This window comes from Fonsecaea monophora, assembly GCF_001642475.1.
Source record: "Fonsecaea monophora strain CBS 269.37 chromosome Unknown Scaff45, whole genome shotgun sequence".
In the NCBI taxonomy this organism is placed as follows: Eukaryota; Fungi; Ascomycota; class Eurotiomycetes; order Chaetothyriales; family Herpotrichiellaceae; genus Fonsecaea; species Fonsecaea monophora.
In genome coordinates this window covers 139,215-153,728 of record NW_019173976.1, presented here as the reverse complement: position 1 = coordinate 153,728, position 14,514 = coordinate 139,215, and the positions used below count along the sequence as shown (strand labels likewise).

Here is a 14,514-nt window from a genome sequence, read left to right as displayed (position 1 = left end):
TTAGACAAAAATACTCATCACTGACAGATTCCTCGGGACAACTCACAATGGTCCATCGAGTCATCATGATGACCCCAGTGGTGGTGGTGGTATTTACCCTCATGGTCCTGGCCATCTTCGCCACACTGATCGTCCCCATCCTCCTGGCATCCGTCGTCGTCATGACTATAGTGACCATCGTGACCATTTTCTTCCTCGCCATTGTGGCCAAGACCCAAGCCATCTTGAAAGGCATCGGCAATTTCGTGAACACCATGAACGACATCTTGGAAGCCGTGCTCGGCAAGGCCGATGATGTGGTCAAGACCCATGATGTGTGGAGTATTTGGTAACTACAGTGGACTGATATGAAATTGAAAACGTGAAAAGCAAAGACTAGCCGAAACAACTTATTGGCAAAGATTGGAAGAGGGGAAGTGGTGTAGTTTGATATAAACGACCTGGTTCTGCTCAGTTGCCAAGGAGAGCCTCGGTGTCTTTATATCATCTACTTTTTGATTGCTGAACCGTGTTGCAAAAAATAGTAACTCGCCCGCAAGAGTTGCTAAAGGAAATTCAGCTGAGTAGAAGCTTGCCCTCTGTTTACCACAATCTATAGTAGGATTGGGGCCGTGCTACCGCGATGGTCACATCCAAAGGGGGTAATATTTCTTGTCAGGCCGAGGCGAAAGTCACGAGGGGCGCAGGGGGGGCCGGCGGGTAGGGAAAAAATGGAATCAAAGCCCCCTTCGATATCCATCTACTCCGATCTGGCCAGGCCGGGGACCTGGTTGGCCGATGATTACAGTAGATGCGGATGACAAAGAAGGCATTGCCATCTTGCCATAGCGTCTACACGGAAGTAAATTGTGGCGGTATAAGCACTATGCGCAGGGTAGATATCAGGTCGGGTCAAAGCTCTCTCCCACTTGGCTCCATATTGGAAGATAAAGGAGCGAGAGGGGCGAGCTGGGTGGAGTACTTTGTAACTTTGTACGAGGAGGCGGCACATTGTATCCACAGAAGATGTCCACAGTGAGCCGAGGCAACCAATAATGCGTCTTCCACGTGTACAATACAGGTATAGTTTGCTGGGGGCACAATACTCCCCGGTCCCCAGGCACGAAAATAGCCTGTATCGAATAATTACTTACATTAACTATTTCTGATACCCGCCCGAATATGGCGATCTGCTTACCTTGAGCATTATCCACGAAAAGTGTTGTAGCCACTAAAGTCTCAACCATGACCACACACTCAACCCCGGACAAATTCCCTTAAAGACCTTTGGCCCTCGTTTATAATCATAAGCCAACTTAGGAGAGGCCACACAGACCGTGGTCCGTATCTCCCTGCCACACAGCTCAATGCTCGCTTGACTTAAATAGGCCCAACCCTGGTCCGGACGGAGACTGCGCCTCCAAGAGCTCTACGTCGGTGAGCGTGGCTAGCTGGCCAGCCGCAGGAGAAGACCACGTGTGCGCCTGCAACACGAAAGGAAATGAGTCGAGCGCAGGGATGGTTTGGGAATATGTATATAATTGATTTTATATGACTTTGGACCCTGAAGAGGGGAAGAGAAAAGCTACCTTCCACAGAGACCTTCAGATCACATCTTGTCTTCTCTCCTGTCCCCATCTCCCCAAATTAAGCTACTACAATGCCCAAAGGATTTCACCTGAACCTGGGCGGCGGAAAGTCTGCTCCTAAACCAGCTCCGAAGCCCGTCACGAGTTCTGCTCCTCATACAAGCCCAACTCCCCAGAAGCCCACACCTCCCACACCTCCCCCAAAGCCAACACCACCGGCAGCAGCAGCACCACCACCACCACCAGCACCACCAGCACCGGCAGCAGCACCACCACCACCACCAGCACCACCGGCAACAGCACCACCACCGGCAGCAGCACCACCCCCAGCAGCAGCACCACCAGCGAGTCTACCGACTGGCACACCTGGCCTAGCGAAACCACCACCAGGGGCACCAGGAGCGCCGGTAGAGCCGCCAGCCGGCATCCCTGGGCCGTCGAGCACACCGTCTCAACCTCTCCAAGCACCATCTGGAGTACCAGTTGAGCCGCCTCATACGCAGCCGGGGTTATCTGGTCAAACTCCCCATCCGCAGCCAGGAGCATCAGGTCAATTTTTTCCCGGAAACCAGCCACAGAATGATCCGGGGTTCGACCTACCAGGGCTTCCGCAAGACGGCGGCTATGGCCAGCAACAACCTCCTCGCTCGGGGGGATCCAGCTGGCTAAATCCTCTGGCGGAAGGCGCCGGGCAAGCCCTTCCATATGTCGTTCCGCAAATCGCTGGGCAATTTCTCCAGCCACACTCATCGACCCCAGCGAACCCTGCGTATGGGAGTATGCCCCCGGACTATGGCACCGGGATGGGTACAGGTATGGAAGGCACAGGTATGGAAGGCACAGGTATGGAAGGCACGGGGATGGAAGGTACGGGTATGGAAGGTACAGGTTTGGAAGGCACATATGCAGATCCCAACGGGCAATATGCGGGTGACACAGAACTATACCCCGAGGATACAACCTACAGCACAGCTCAGACTCCAGAAGCAGGTGCCACCACCTACGGGGGCACCACAGCAGGCATAGCCGGCACGGGATTCGACGACCCCGAAGCTGATCAAGATGACCTCGGATACGACGATATCAACGAGACTGGCGCATCTACTGCCACCGGCAACCAAGCCGTGCCTATGAGTCAAGGTACTGCAGCAGCAGCAGGAGGAGTAGGAGGAGCTCCTCGCGCCATGTCACACATGGCGGCCCACGGCGTGGCAGGGGGCATTGCCCAACCGGCCCAAGGTCAAGGACCATACGACGATGACGATGAGCTGTACGACGATACATACGAGGATGAAAACTATGAGGGAGACGACTATGACTATGAAGAAGAGGATCCCGAGGATGACGGCCAAGGAGGAGCTGGTGGTGTTGGCACTTCCAACACTTACCATCCCGTCGCTCCACGGGTCGGGGTTGTCATGCATTGAGAGCTGTGCTCGGTAGGATGTGTCTGGTTCCTTGGTCTTGGGGACCTGGAACATTTCGAAACCCATTTACTTCTCTGTCCGCTGGGAGTAAGGATCGTGGGAGGGGGAGTGGCGTTGGATTTTCTAGAGCAAGGCGAGATATATGACGCAGATATCTTTTTCTGACACGTCCCTAGAAGAGATAGTCAATGCAGGATTTCCTTTTTTCCTTTCCCTCAACCTTGAGATTCTCTGTCTTTTTTAAGGTGTGATTTGTCTTTGTAATTTTGCTCTCGTAGGGAGGAAGGCCGGGCATTTCTTACTTCAAGATAATGATTTGCCCTCACAACTTAGCACCCGAAACGGTGGAAATGCCATCTTCCGTCGTGCTTGAGGAAATGGCATCAAGGTCGGTTCGCGCGTCGGTTGTTCAGTCCCCCAAGGCTGTCAATATGGGATGAGACGGGCTGGAGTCGCCGTATCTTCTATGATCTTCCTTACCACCATCTCCTACCACTATGACCCTCGTCTGAGAAGAAAGGATACTCACGGGTATATTGACGTAGAGCTCGTGACGCTCGTCAACGATGGCTCATATGGTGCTGACTTGACTGCCTCATCAGCTCCTCTGTATGCATTGTAGCCGTAGAGCCAGGCCTGGGCCTCTGGGACACACCCTGGATCAAATCAATCAGTGCCATCCCAAAGGTCCCGGTAGCTGGGGTGAAAGAGTTTTCGTTTACCTCGACTAGGGAACTTGCCAGATATTCCCTTGCCTAGCTGCGACTCGAATATCTTGTCGCGTTCTCGCTGTTCAGGACCGTCGGGGATATGGAGCGCCTCTCTGAAGAAATGTCTCGCGGGCGATCTTCTTGCTGCGCGGCTTGCGAAGACGTTCGTACAGGGTGATCGCCCACAGCAACTGCTCCCTAGTCCTCATATACGATAGCAGTCTTCCGAGGACACCGCCGTCTTTGATCGACCAGTTGGCTCCCTGCGTGAGACAGGGCAGCATCGGGTGGCAAGAATCGCCCAGCAAGACAAAATTCTTGTCCCTGTTCGTCCACGACTCCAGCTCCTGCCGATGCATGAGTTTACACTTGTCGACCTGTTCGACCTGCTCGAGGAAACGGGTGAGGGTGGGACCCCAGAGAGAGAACAGGCCCGCATCTCATCCACCGAGCCCGTCGCTCGTGAGAGGCCCTGAGGGAGGTCATCCGGGCAAAGCAGAACTATATTGTACATGGTGCTGCTTCTGATCGAGTATGCCACGGCGTGGGAGTGCGGGCCGATCCAAAAATGGACTCGTGGGTTGGCAATCCATTCCTTCAATTCGGCGTCTTTGATCTTGTCGAGGTGGAGGACAATCCTATAAGCCAAATCACCCGTCGGTAGTGGTTGGTCTGAAGTCTTCAACATGCTTTCTCTACATTTAGACCATAAGCCATCGGCCCCGACAACCAGGTCACTGTGGAATTCTTGACCAGATTTGAAGGTCACCTTGCGGCCTGACGCCGTGCACTCAACCGACAACGCTCGACAGTCGAGATGCACCTACGCTCCCAGCGACACGGCCTTGTCATACACGATTCTCTGCAAATCAACTCGATAAATGTCAAAGAAAGGAAGACCATATCTGTGTTGAAGGATCTTGTCGAAACCTCTTTGCTCTGCCAGAATCTTACCATCCCTGTACCTATGCACAGCTAGAACTGTCGGCACGGCAGCGACGGCGCGGACTGAACCCCCCAAACCCATCCCCGAAACAACCCTGAGGCGTGGGGCGTGATTTGCAGTCCTGCACCAATCTCTGCGAGTTCTTTAGCTGCCTAAAAGATGGTGACTGTGTGTCCTGCAAGAGAACAGGAGGTGGCGGCAGCCAGACCTGCCAGACCAGCCCCCACGATCATGATATTCAACACATCTGTTCGACTGTGAGCGTCAGCATGTTCAGATGTGGGGTCATTCCGCGTGGCCATTACCATGAACGGCCGACACCGAGGGCGGGAATCCACAGAACCAATCTGGCGAGGCAGTTTTAGCGACCCCGAAGGGCTTGATAATAGTAACGTCATTATAAAAATCCATTCTCCATGTAATAATATAGGCGTGTGCCGTTTTAACCTTTTTCAGACCGTGACTCCTCCTGAGAAACAGGCATGGTAGTTCTTGTCAGATCCCGAGCGGTAGAACGGACTTAAGGAAGGTCTATAGTAAGCCATTGCTGAGTGTCAAGTAGTCACGGTAGTCGAACCAACGTTGCGAAAGACGAGACCGGGACAGCGGCAGTGTTCGGGACACGTAGGACGACCACAGCTGGCGAATGAAGCTCATTCTCATGCTGATCATTTCAGCGTACAACGTTCATTTTTGGGACAGGTCACAAGTAGATAGAAGGTCGGTGCAGTCAACCCTGCTGGGACCTAGACATCTCAGCCTTCCCAATACAATAACGTATGGAGGGCGTAGGGCCGCCGGTCCAAGTTGTTTCTAATAGTGACCTGTAGATATGCATAATTGGGAGACAGCAAGCAGCCCTGCAAATCGCAACACAATGGGCTGGATTTCACAAGAGGGAAGGTGATCTCGCTCAACGTCTGTGCAGGACATTGGACCGTGACTGTATCAGTGTGACCTCTATCGTACCTGCGCACAGCAGTTGAAGCTGGCTCTTCGATATTGAGTTCGGATCGCCTTGCAATAGGGACTCGGATAGACCTATCACATTAGCCCGATTGACTATCCATGTCGCGATTCTCGTGGGGATTGCACTCCAAATGTACAGACAATTTGACACAGCAAACGATGCTATTGCCGCTACTATCATCGGCAAACTCGGCAACATTGCAGCCACTGCACCAGATACAAAAGCGAAACTGGCAGCCCGCCCGGCTGCATAGGCTGCACTAGGCTGGGTGTTGTCTACCTACTGTAGGTGCCTACCAGTAGAGCCTATAGATAGGTGCACTCCAGCCGGAAATCAATCCCTACGTGCTCCTTGGTCATGCTTGCTCTTCGCCCTGGATTAAAACGTGGGGTTGACAGTATCTTTCCTTTGCGAAGCCTACCACAAGTCCAGTCCTCCAGGGAATATGCAAGCATATCCCGAATATCAAGGCCCGAACCCTGAATGGGAGCAACTGTGTCGCACAACGGAGATTCCACGCTTCAATCCTGACTTGACGCCTCTAGAAATCCGATATGCCGCTAATACCCGTCGTGCGAAAGCAGCACAAACGAACCTACATTTGTCAGGGCTTCGTGAAAAGATAACTCACCAAGACCACGCCATTACGACACGCGACAGCCAGAATATCATCGGCCGGCTGTATTTTCCCAAAAGTCAGCCATCAAGCGCAAGTCCCCTTCCTGTTTACCTATACTTCCATGGTGGGGGCCATTTGAACGGTAACATTGAGTCCGAGGACGCTACATGCTATGGCATTGTTGCCAACACCAACATCGCAGTCCTGCACGTCAATTATCGTCATACGCCTGAATTCACACACCCCACGCAGGTCAACGATGCCGTCGACGGGTTTGAATGGCTTGTGAGTAACGCAGAACGACTGGGGCTCGACAATACTAAGATCGTCGTCGGTGGCTTCTCAGCTGGGGCGATGCTCACTGCTTGGGTCGTATATCATCAAGTTCAACGAACACGACGAGCAGACCCAACGTCTTCCCTCGCGGGGCGAATCAAGGGCCAAGTTCTAGGTACACCTTGGTTGATTCACCCAGACAACCACCCGGCCTACAAGTCGTCCACACCCGATCCCAATTTTTCATATATCCAGAACATCGACGCGCCGGTTCTTCCCTGGGCCGCACTCAAGCTATTTACAGAGTGCCTCAAGGCCGAGGATCCGACGGACCGTAGTCTAAATGTGCCGTTTGCGAGTGACGAGGAATTGCGCGGAACGCCCAAGTCGAGCGTCATTGCGGCAGGGATGGATATTCTTCGCGATGAGGCACTGTATTTTGCGAAACGATTGCAGGATCTTGGGTGAGTGTTTTTTTCTGCACTCTCGCCGGAATCGGCCCCGGTCTCTGGAGGAGATTCTAACACGGCAGAACAGGGTACCGACTCAGACATATGTCTTTCCCGGACTGCCGCATGGATTTCGGCTTTTCGTGACACTGCCTTCGGGTGCGCGTTTGGATCAAGTGGTGGCCAAGTCGATCCTTTGGTGTTTGGGTGATGACACAACTTCTAGCTTGGAAGTCTATCACGGAAAGCCGACATGAGAACGGAGGTAGAACTTCGTTCTTGATGGAGCACGGAGCACAGAGCACAGTGGAGAGATGTCAATGACCCCGGCCACACTGGCAAACACGACGCCCAGAAACGGTTCTCGCGGTTGCCGTGCAAGAGAACAACATTCTTGCTTCTGTAGCCGTGATTGGCAACAGAGCAGAATAGGTCCATACGATAGAATTCCTGGCTAGATCAAATCAAGGTGTACTGTGCCCGGTAGCGATCTACTTTTCCATGTGTGCCGGTTTTGTCAATGCTAAAATTTCATGCGCCGTGAGCAAGATGTGAGCATTGCCGAGTCTTACACTCGAACTGACACAAGCCAACCAGCCACCCAGCCGATGGACTTTATCAGAAGGCCGTGGCCGGATGTCGCTGTCCCGAAAAGATGCCGACGCAATGTTCCTAGCCCGGCTATGAAGCCCTGCTGTTGACCGAGGGTAGAAACTTCAAGCATACATCGGCTGGCCGATCTTTGTCGAAACAGTACCCTTCATCCTAGACATAGATCGACTTCAAGGTCAACTCACTCCGACACCTTAAACCATCATAGATTCGCATCAGAGCAACGACACAGGCAAAGACTCATGGCAACATCAGTGTCCACTGCAGTCTAAGATTTTTTTTTTTTTTTTTTAGAAAACACCCTTCTTAAACCCGGCATCATGTATCGGGACTTGAATGGAAAAGTCGTCCTCCTAACTGGCGTCGGCCAGATGGGGGATCCCACAATGTGGGGAAATGGAGCGGCGACGGCCAAGGTGCTCGCATGCGAGTGTAGGGCCAATGTATTCGCTTGCGATTTGTATCTGGACGCCGCCGAGCACACCAAAAAACGCATAGAGGCAGACGGAGGTGTTTGCGATGTCATGGCAGCAGACGTAACGAGTGCGACGCAAGTAAAGGCCTTTGTGGAAGCTTGCATGAAGAAATACGGTACTATCTCTACGGCCATTAAACGGTGACATACGGCTGATTATCGATTTTCTTCTTCTTCTCTCTCTCTCTCAGGTCGCATTGATGTTTTAGTCAACAAGTATGTCGCCACAAAGACCGTCTTTGAGGGCTCAAGGGGAGGCGAGGCGGCGAGCCACCCCCGGGATTTTGAGAGCTCTGCGAAAGTTTTCATCCATCCCGAGAATCCAGCTGATTCTTAGTTGTGCAGTGTCGGTCGGTCGGTGCCTGGTGGCCCAGCAGAAATCGATGAGGCGACGTGGGACGGTCAAACCAACGTCAACCTTAAGTCAGTATACCTCACATGCCACGAAGTCCTGCCCATCATGGAGAAACAAGGCTCTGGATCAATCATCAATCTCTCTTCCGTGGCTGGATTGCGCTATGTAGGTAAGCCTCAGGTTGCCTACGCTGCAGCAAAGGCCGCCATTGTACAGTTCACGAAAACAACGGCCGTCATCTACGCGAAGAAAGGTGTGCGGCTGAACACAGTGGTCCCAGGCCTAATGCACACCCCTCTCGTTGGCTACCTGGCCGACAAGTACGCCAACGGCGATTTGGAAGGACTGATAGCGAGGCGAAACAATCAGGTTCCGATGGGCAAGATGGGAGACGGGTTCGACATCGCAAACGCGATTGCTTTCCTTGCTTCAGAGAAGTCAAGATATATTACCGGCCAAAAGATTGTGGTTGATGGGGGGCTTATCTCGACCACCCCCTCGTAAGAAGCCAGCACCGTCTGTCACAAGGATGCGCGATAGACATAGCGGTTCTTCTCTCCGGGGTAAAAATAAATTATGCCTTGTTACTATCCCATTCTTCGCTGGACACACTGTAGATCTCGACGAGTTGGACGATGTTGTAGGTGGACAGTGATGGAGGGAACTGGTCGTAATGACCAGGTAAGCGACGGTTGCAATAGCTATCAACAATCCAGTGTGGGCTGTTCTGTGATCTTGAACTATCTCAAGAGACAGAAGAGAGAGCAACGACAAGATGGCACGTGGAGGCATAAGCGAGTGCAGGAGTCTTGGCTAAGTCATGTGATGACAGTCATGTGACATGCGAACTATCTCCTTGCTGGAAGAAACCCCTCGATCGACGAATTGTTAGTGCTCCAGAGTGCAAGCCGAAGCCGGATGACTTTACGTTCTGAGTCGTTGGCCGCCAGAGACTTAGTGACCCATCTTTTCTTTCTTTCGATCCGGTTATCTTCAGAAAATCAATTTTGATATTGCCCTCATAAGCCTCTATAAGCCCCGACATATAGATGTAGTAAACTCAACATTAAATATCCTAGCTAAACCTTTTCCTAACGCATTGTTCCAGCCGCTAAGCATTGTCGAACTTCAGTTCAGGCGTATATCTTTTATTTCCCTTTGACGCACTACCCTCGGGATGAATATCTCGCTGAAGTCGAAAAGCTCCATCGTCACAGGAGCGGCGGGTGGATTTGGGAAAGCGGCCACCAAAGCCTTGCTGCTGGCTGGTACCAGCGTCGTCGCTTGTGACGTTAACGATTCAATGTTGGAAGAGTGCTATCGAGAGTTGTCGCCCCTTGGAAATCTACAGAGGTTCTCATGTGACCTGACAGATCCCAACGCCGCGAAGCAGCTCGTTCAAAAGGCCGTCGATGCCCATGGCGGACTGGATATCCTGGTGAACAACGCGGGCATCATGGATCGATTCGACTCGATAGTCGACGTCGACATGGACTTCTGGGATCGTGTAATTGCCACGAATCTCACCGCACCGTCGAGACTGTCGAAATGCGCCGTCCAAGAATTTCTACGGGGCGACGAAACGCAAAACGCCGAAGGGGCAAAGTCTAGTCGCGGCATTATCGTCAACGTCGGTTCAATCAATGGTTTCAGGGGCGGGTTGTCGGGCGTCGCATATACGACGGCAAAGCACGGTCTGGTGGGCCTCACGAGAAACACGGCGGCATTCTACTCCAACAAGGGGATTCGATGCAATATCATCATGCCCGGCGTGATGAAGACTAACATCCAAAGCGCCTATAAATTTGGTGTGAATGAGGAAGCCCGTAACCTCTCGAGAAAGCTGGCAGAGGTAAACCCGGGAGCCGTGGAGCTCGACAAATTGGCCAAGATGGTAGTCTGGGCTTGCTCTGATGATGCTGATTACTTGAGCGGGGCCATCATAAGCGCCGACTACGGCTGGCAAGCAATGTAAAGAGAGGGCAAGGCTCTTCGTACCCGCCTTAAATTTTCTGCACGTTCTAGACAACAAAGCCTTGCACAGGACGAAGCATTTGCTGCGAGATCCGGCCTGCTCCTCAGCGATACTTGGTCGACCCTGGCTCTCAGACTTTTATTTTCGAGATTCTGAAATCCAGATACTTCTGAGGCTGCTGCACTTGAAATACATGTGTGTCGTTGGCCCATGACGCAAAATATTCGATGGACTGTGCGGCTATAGATTCACATCCCACTGAATAAAACCCGTGCCCTTTCCTTATTTCTTCAATCTAGGCATATTGAAAGAAGTGTAGTTCTTATCCTGAGGTTGCGGAGGAGGAAATCAATGCCAGATGAGGATGAGCTGGTCGTGATATAGCATGAGCTTGGGGGACGGCCCTGTTCCCTTATGGTATATTTGAGTGAGTTGAGTCTTAAGAGAGCAAATTGCAAGAAGAAAGCCATACTGTCTACAACACATGCTAGATTCGTGAAGGAAAAATGATTTGGCTTCGTTGGGTAGATTCTGGTTGCTTCCTGTCCGCGAAAGAGATGCCTTTTTCCATCCGGTCAGGCTAAGTGATATACTCGTAGAATTTGTGTTCTCATCACCTCTATCGCAACTCCACAGGTGGCGTTTCTTCCATCGAAGGCTACAAAGACCCCCACAGATAATCTGTCTGGTGGTTTGTCATCCCGAACAATTTGATGTGGGCAGCAAGTCGTCAATTACCATCGGAAGACCGTGTCTCTGACAATGAAGTCTTGGACAAACTCAACTGTCCTCGTCAATGTCGTTTACATAAAGCCAAACCGAGGTGCAATCCTTATCCTAAAAGTGGTGCCAGTCACGGTCAGTGATGCAAAAGCAACGATATGGAGGGACAAAAACCCTGATCGGTCATCCCACAAACTCCCAAGGACTCAACGGGTAGGTACCACTGACCTTGCACCTGGGATCCTCAGCCGTCTTTTTGTACGTTTCCAGAGCGGCTTGCACCATTGTCGGCCTGATCCCTACCTGAAGAGCAGCTTCAACAGCCAGAGTCGTATCCTTCACCAGCATAGAAGGTAGAAAGGAGACCTTGTAGCCATTGCTGCTCGGTGTGTGCGGCACCAGGCCCGGGCACGGCTGATTATTCTCCAATACCCATGACTGGCCGGTGGAGGTCCTGATACATTCGTAGAGGATTTTCTTGTCGATGCCCGCCCGGATGCCCGCGGCCATAGCTTCGCTAACGGCGAGGATGGTGGCCGAAGCGATGGAATTGTTTGCGATTTTGGCGGCCGTTCCAGTCCCTATGGGCCCACAGAAGGTGATGCGCTCTTTGAGTCCCATCTTCGAGACGATGCCAAGGATACGCTGGTTTATGGGATCGGATTCACTGGGTGTGTTACCAATTAGAAATGAGAGAGTGCCCCTTTCTGCCCCTATCACTCCGCCCTATGGTGGGTTTAGTCATCAAGGCTGCCACCAGGGACTGCGGTGTCGGAAAGACGATTGGGATTCGTTGGGAGGAAGAAAAAAACCTTACCGAAACAGGGGCATCGAAGTACCGTCCGATGCTTGCTTCACGCAGCTTCGCCTCTACTTCCCTCGTCGTCTTCGTGTCGATTGTGCTGCACTCGAGAAGTAAGCGGTCCGGATCTGGAGGTGCCTCAATGACCCCATTGGGACCAAGGTAGACCTGTTTGACATTCTCCGCGCGCGGCACAATCGAGATAACCACTTTTGCGTCGGTCGCAGCCTCTTTGGCAGTTTTGACGACCTTGACGGGGCCATGTTTCGTGCCCATCTCCTCCAAGAACCGGCGGGTGGCTGCTTTGTTGACATCGGTCACGTAGAGGGTGTCCTCGGACGGCATTTTCCGCCTCAGATGTCCTGCCATATGGTAACCCATGGCGCCCAGGCCTGTATAGCAGTTCTCAGCTGTGTCCTGGTGTGTAGAAGGATAAAACTGTGGTTTTGGCTCGACACTTACCGATGAAACCAATGTTTCCCGTCATGCTGAAGTTTTTCTTTTGAGTAGGTGTTTCGTGTTGCCTAGTGACAAGTTACTAGCTAATGGTCAGGGGTTTCTTGAAACCCTCCCAATGCTCAAGAATGGTCTCTAAAGGAGCCTTTTTTGGCTACACTAATATGATACGATCTAAATTTATGGTAGCAGTTTCTTGTTTCCTATCGGTCTTTTTGCCGGTTCTTGGGTTGGTTTGCGAGGACTACCCGGATCTTTCGGCTGAAGAAAGGCTCACGAAGAGAGGGACCGTAATGAATACTTTGCCTGATTCGTGGGTCTTCTGAAATATGATCTCTTGTCGGCTTCTTCAGTATTTGGCTATGCTAGACCAGATTATCTCTTTTCTCATATCCTTGAATCGTCCTGTTTGCTGCCAGTTATTCTGGATCGATTCCTGTATGGATACATTCGATGGACTCTATCCCGTCTATCTTGGACCGTGCTCCACCATTTCCCGCATACCGTATTCTGTAGCGCACGATCTAATTGGGGCGATCCGAACGGCCATTAGTCAAAGCATACCCCTGGCCATAGCCGAGTAACGCAATCCCGAAAGCTAGATATTGTCGAACGAACCCCTCGTAAAGGCAAACCTGCCTTGAAACCTCAACGTGGTCAAATCTCTTTGTATAGTCAACGGGGGGGTTTTTCATATCGTGTTGGCGGTCTTTTCCTTTGTGTCGAAAATGGGGATTCATTGGAAGTTGACAGTGTCTTGCGAACTATGCCCACCATGGAGAACTGGAAGAAGCCTGAGATCCCACCTGCTTCGTCTCTTGTCGAGGTATCAGTGATCGATACCACCTGTTATATGGCCAACACGCCAGCCAAGCTGCTTCTCCAGCCTACCTATCCAGGGTATGATAAGTTCAGCTTGCCCAGTTTCAGCTTCCTCATCCACCACAAAGCCAGTAATACACGAGTTCTCTTCGATCTGGGTCTTCGAACGAACTGGAGGACACATTTCAGCCCCCATCTTCTCGCGATAATTCGCTCTTTCAACGTGGAAGTCCTTTGCGAGAAAGACACGGCCGATATTCTCCGCGAGAATGGGGTACAGCCAGAGGACATTTCCGCCATCATTTTTAGCCATCATCACTGGGACCATGTGGGCGACACCACGAAATTTAGATCTCTACGAGGGTCGCGAGACAACTGAAATCCACTTTGATGGCGAGCATTCCTTGAAGATTGGCAATTTCAAAGCGTACGACTACTTTCATGACGGCAGCTTTTATCTCCTCGATGCTCCTGGACACACACAGGGTCACCTGTGTGCCCTGGCCCGCACAACCCTTGGGACTGGTGAAGGTGGGGGAGATACCTTCGTCATGCTGGCTGGCGATAGTGTACACCACGGCGCACTTTTCCGCCCGAGCAAATACTATCCGCTACCTGACACCATTTGTCCCGCCCCTTACGACGAGTTAGATGCGATACAGAGTCGCTGTCCAGGAGCCCTTTACGCGGCCCTCCATCGCGCTTCGCAGGAAAGAGGGGATCAGGAAAAGGCACGCACAACTTCCATGTGCACCGTCCCCCAAGATGCAGCGGACGAAGACCACCAAGCGGCCGCCCACACACTCGACGAAGTGACCTGGTTTGATGGAGTTGCAAATATATTCACTGTTACAGCACACGATTTCACTCTGCTGCCTCTCATTGATTTTTTCCCCAAGACCATCAATTCATGGCAGGAAAACGACTGGAAGACAAAGGCGCATTGGCGGTTCTTAGGCCCTCTGCAGGTTAAGAAAAGTTAGAACTTAGAGACTGCACAGCTGGAGATGAGATATGCTACCTTTGTTCGCCACAGATTCGGATGGCACCAAAACCCTGTGCCACCTACACTTGCTTATATCTACACGGCTAGTCTTGACACTGCCCCCCACAAAGAGTCTGATTCTCTGGTTCTTCGCGACGGGTAAAGCGGCCTTTCTCATCTCTCGGATACTTGTTGTGCGTCAAGCAGTCCAATGACCCCGATAGAGTCAACTCTCGCTGGCCAAGCATGTGGAAAAGTAATCTTCAAGATCATACAGACACAGAACTCGAGAAGCTCTACACCATGAGAGTGGTGCATCTTACATTGTGCTCGCTGAACTGGCG

General features: G+C 51.9%; 7 protein-coding genes across 7 annotated transcripts; 5 read left to right on the top strand and 2 right to left on the bottom strand.

The window, feature by feature from the left end:
* Positions 1–47: 47 nt before the first annotated feature.
* Positions 48–2,995, top strand: AYO21_06501 (hypothetical protein; the record flags this gene model as incomplete). The annotated part of the gene is made up of 2 exons (XM_022656461.1): positions 48–321; positions 1,650–2,995. 2 exons carry the CDS (start codon positions 48–50, stop codon positions 2,993–2,995), a joined length of 1,620 nt encoding a protein of 539 aa, XP_022511249.1.
* Positions 2,996–3,520: 525 nt separating this feature from the next.
* AYO21_06500 (hypothetical protein) lies at positions 3,521–4,393 on the bottom strand (the record flags this gene model as incomplete). The annotated part of the gene is made up of 4 exons (XM_022656460.1): positions 3,521–3,651; positions 3,718–3,818; positions 3,877–4,052; positions 4,154–4,393. The coding sequence occupies 4 exons, from the start codon at positions 4,391–4,393 to the stop codon at positions 3,521–3,523; spliced, it is 648 nt and encodes a 215-aa protein (XP_022511248.1).
* A 1,673-nt stretch (positions 4,394–6,066) lies between these two features.
* On the top strand, positions 6,067–6,984 carry AYO21_06499 (hypothetical protein; the record flags this gene model as incomplete). The annotated part of the gene is made up of 1 exon (XM_022656459.1): positions 6,067–6,984. The coding sequence occupies one exon, from the start codon at positions 6,067–6,069 to the stop codon at positions 6,982–6,984; it is 918 nt and encodes a 305-aa protein (XP_022511247.1).
* A 913-nt stretch (positions 6,985–7,897) lies between these two features.
* AYO21_06498 (hypothetical protein) lies at positions 7,898–8,911 on the top strand (the record flags this gene model as incomplete). Its single annotated transcript, XM_022656458.1, has 3 exons — positions 7,898–8,168; positions 8,244–8,268; positions 8,398–8,911. The coding sequence occupies 3 exons, from the start codon at positions 7,898–7,900 to the stop codon at positions 8,909–8,911; spliced, it is 810 nt and encodes a 269-aa protein (XP_022511246.1).
* A 673-nt stretch (positions 8,912–9,584) lies between these two features.
* Positions 9,585–10,382, top strand: AYO21_06497 (hypothetical protein; the record flags this gene model as incomplete). The annotated part of the gene is made up of 1 exon (XM_022656457.1): positions 9,585–10,382. The coding sequence occupies one exon, from the start codon at positions 9,585–9,587 to the stop codon at positions 10,380–10,382; it is 798 nt and encodes a 265-aa protein (XP_022511245.1).
* A 906-nt stretch (positions 10,383–11,288) lies between these two features.
* On the bottom strand, positions 11,289–12,394 carry AYO21_06496 (hypothetical protein; the record flags this gene model as incomplete). The annotated part of the gene is made up of 3 exons (XM_022656456.1): positions 11,289–11,831; positions 11,923–12,299; positions 12,370–12,394. 3 exons carry the CDS (start codon positions 12,392–12,394, stop codon positions 11,289–11,291), a joined length of 945 nt encoding a protein of 314 aa, XP_022511244.1.
* A 1,060-nt stretch (positions 12,395–13,454) lies between these two features.
* AYO21_06495 (hypothetical protein) lies at positions 13,455–14,168 on the top strand (the record flags this gene model as incomplete). Its single annotated transcript, XM_022656455.1, has 1 exon — positions 13,455–14,168. One exon carries the CDS (start codon positions 13,455–13,457, stop codon positions 14,166–14,168), a length of 714 nt encoding a protein of 237 aa, XP_022511243.1.
* Positions 14,169–14,514: the final 346 nt, after the last annotated feature.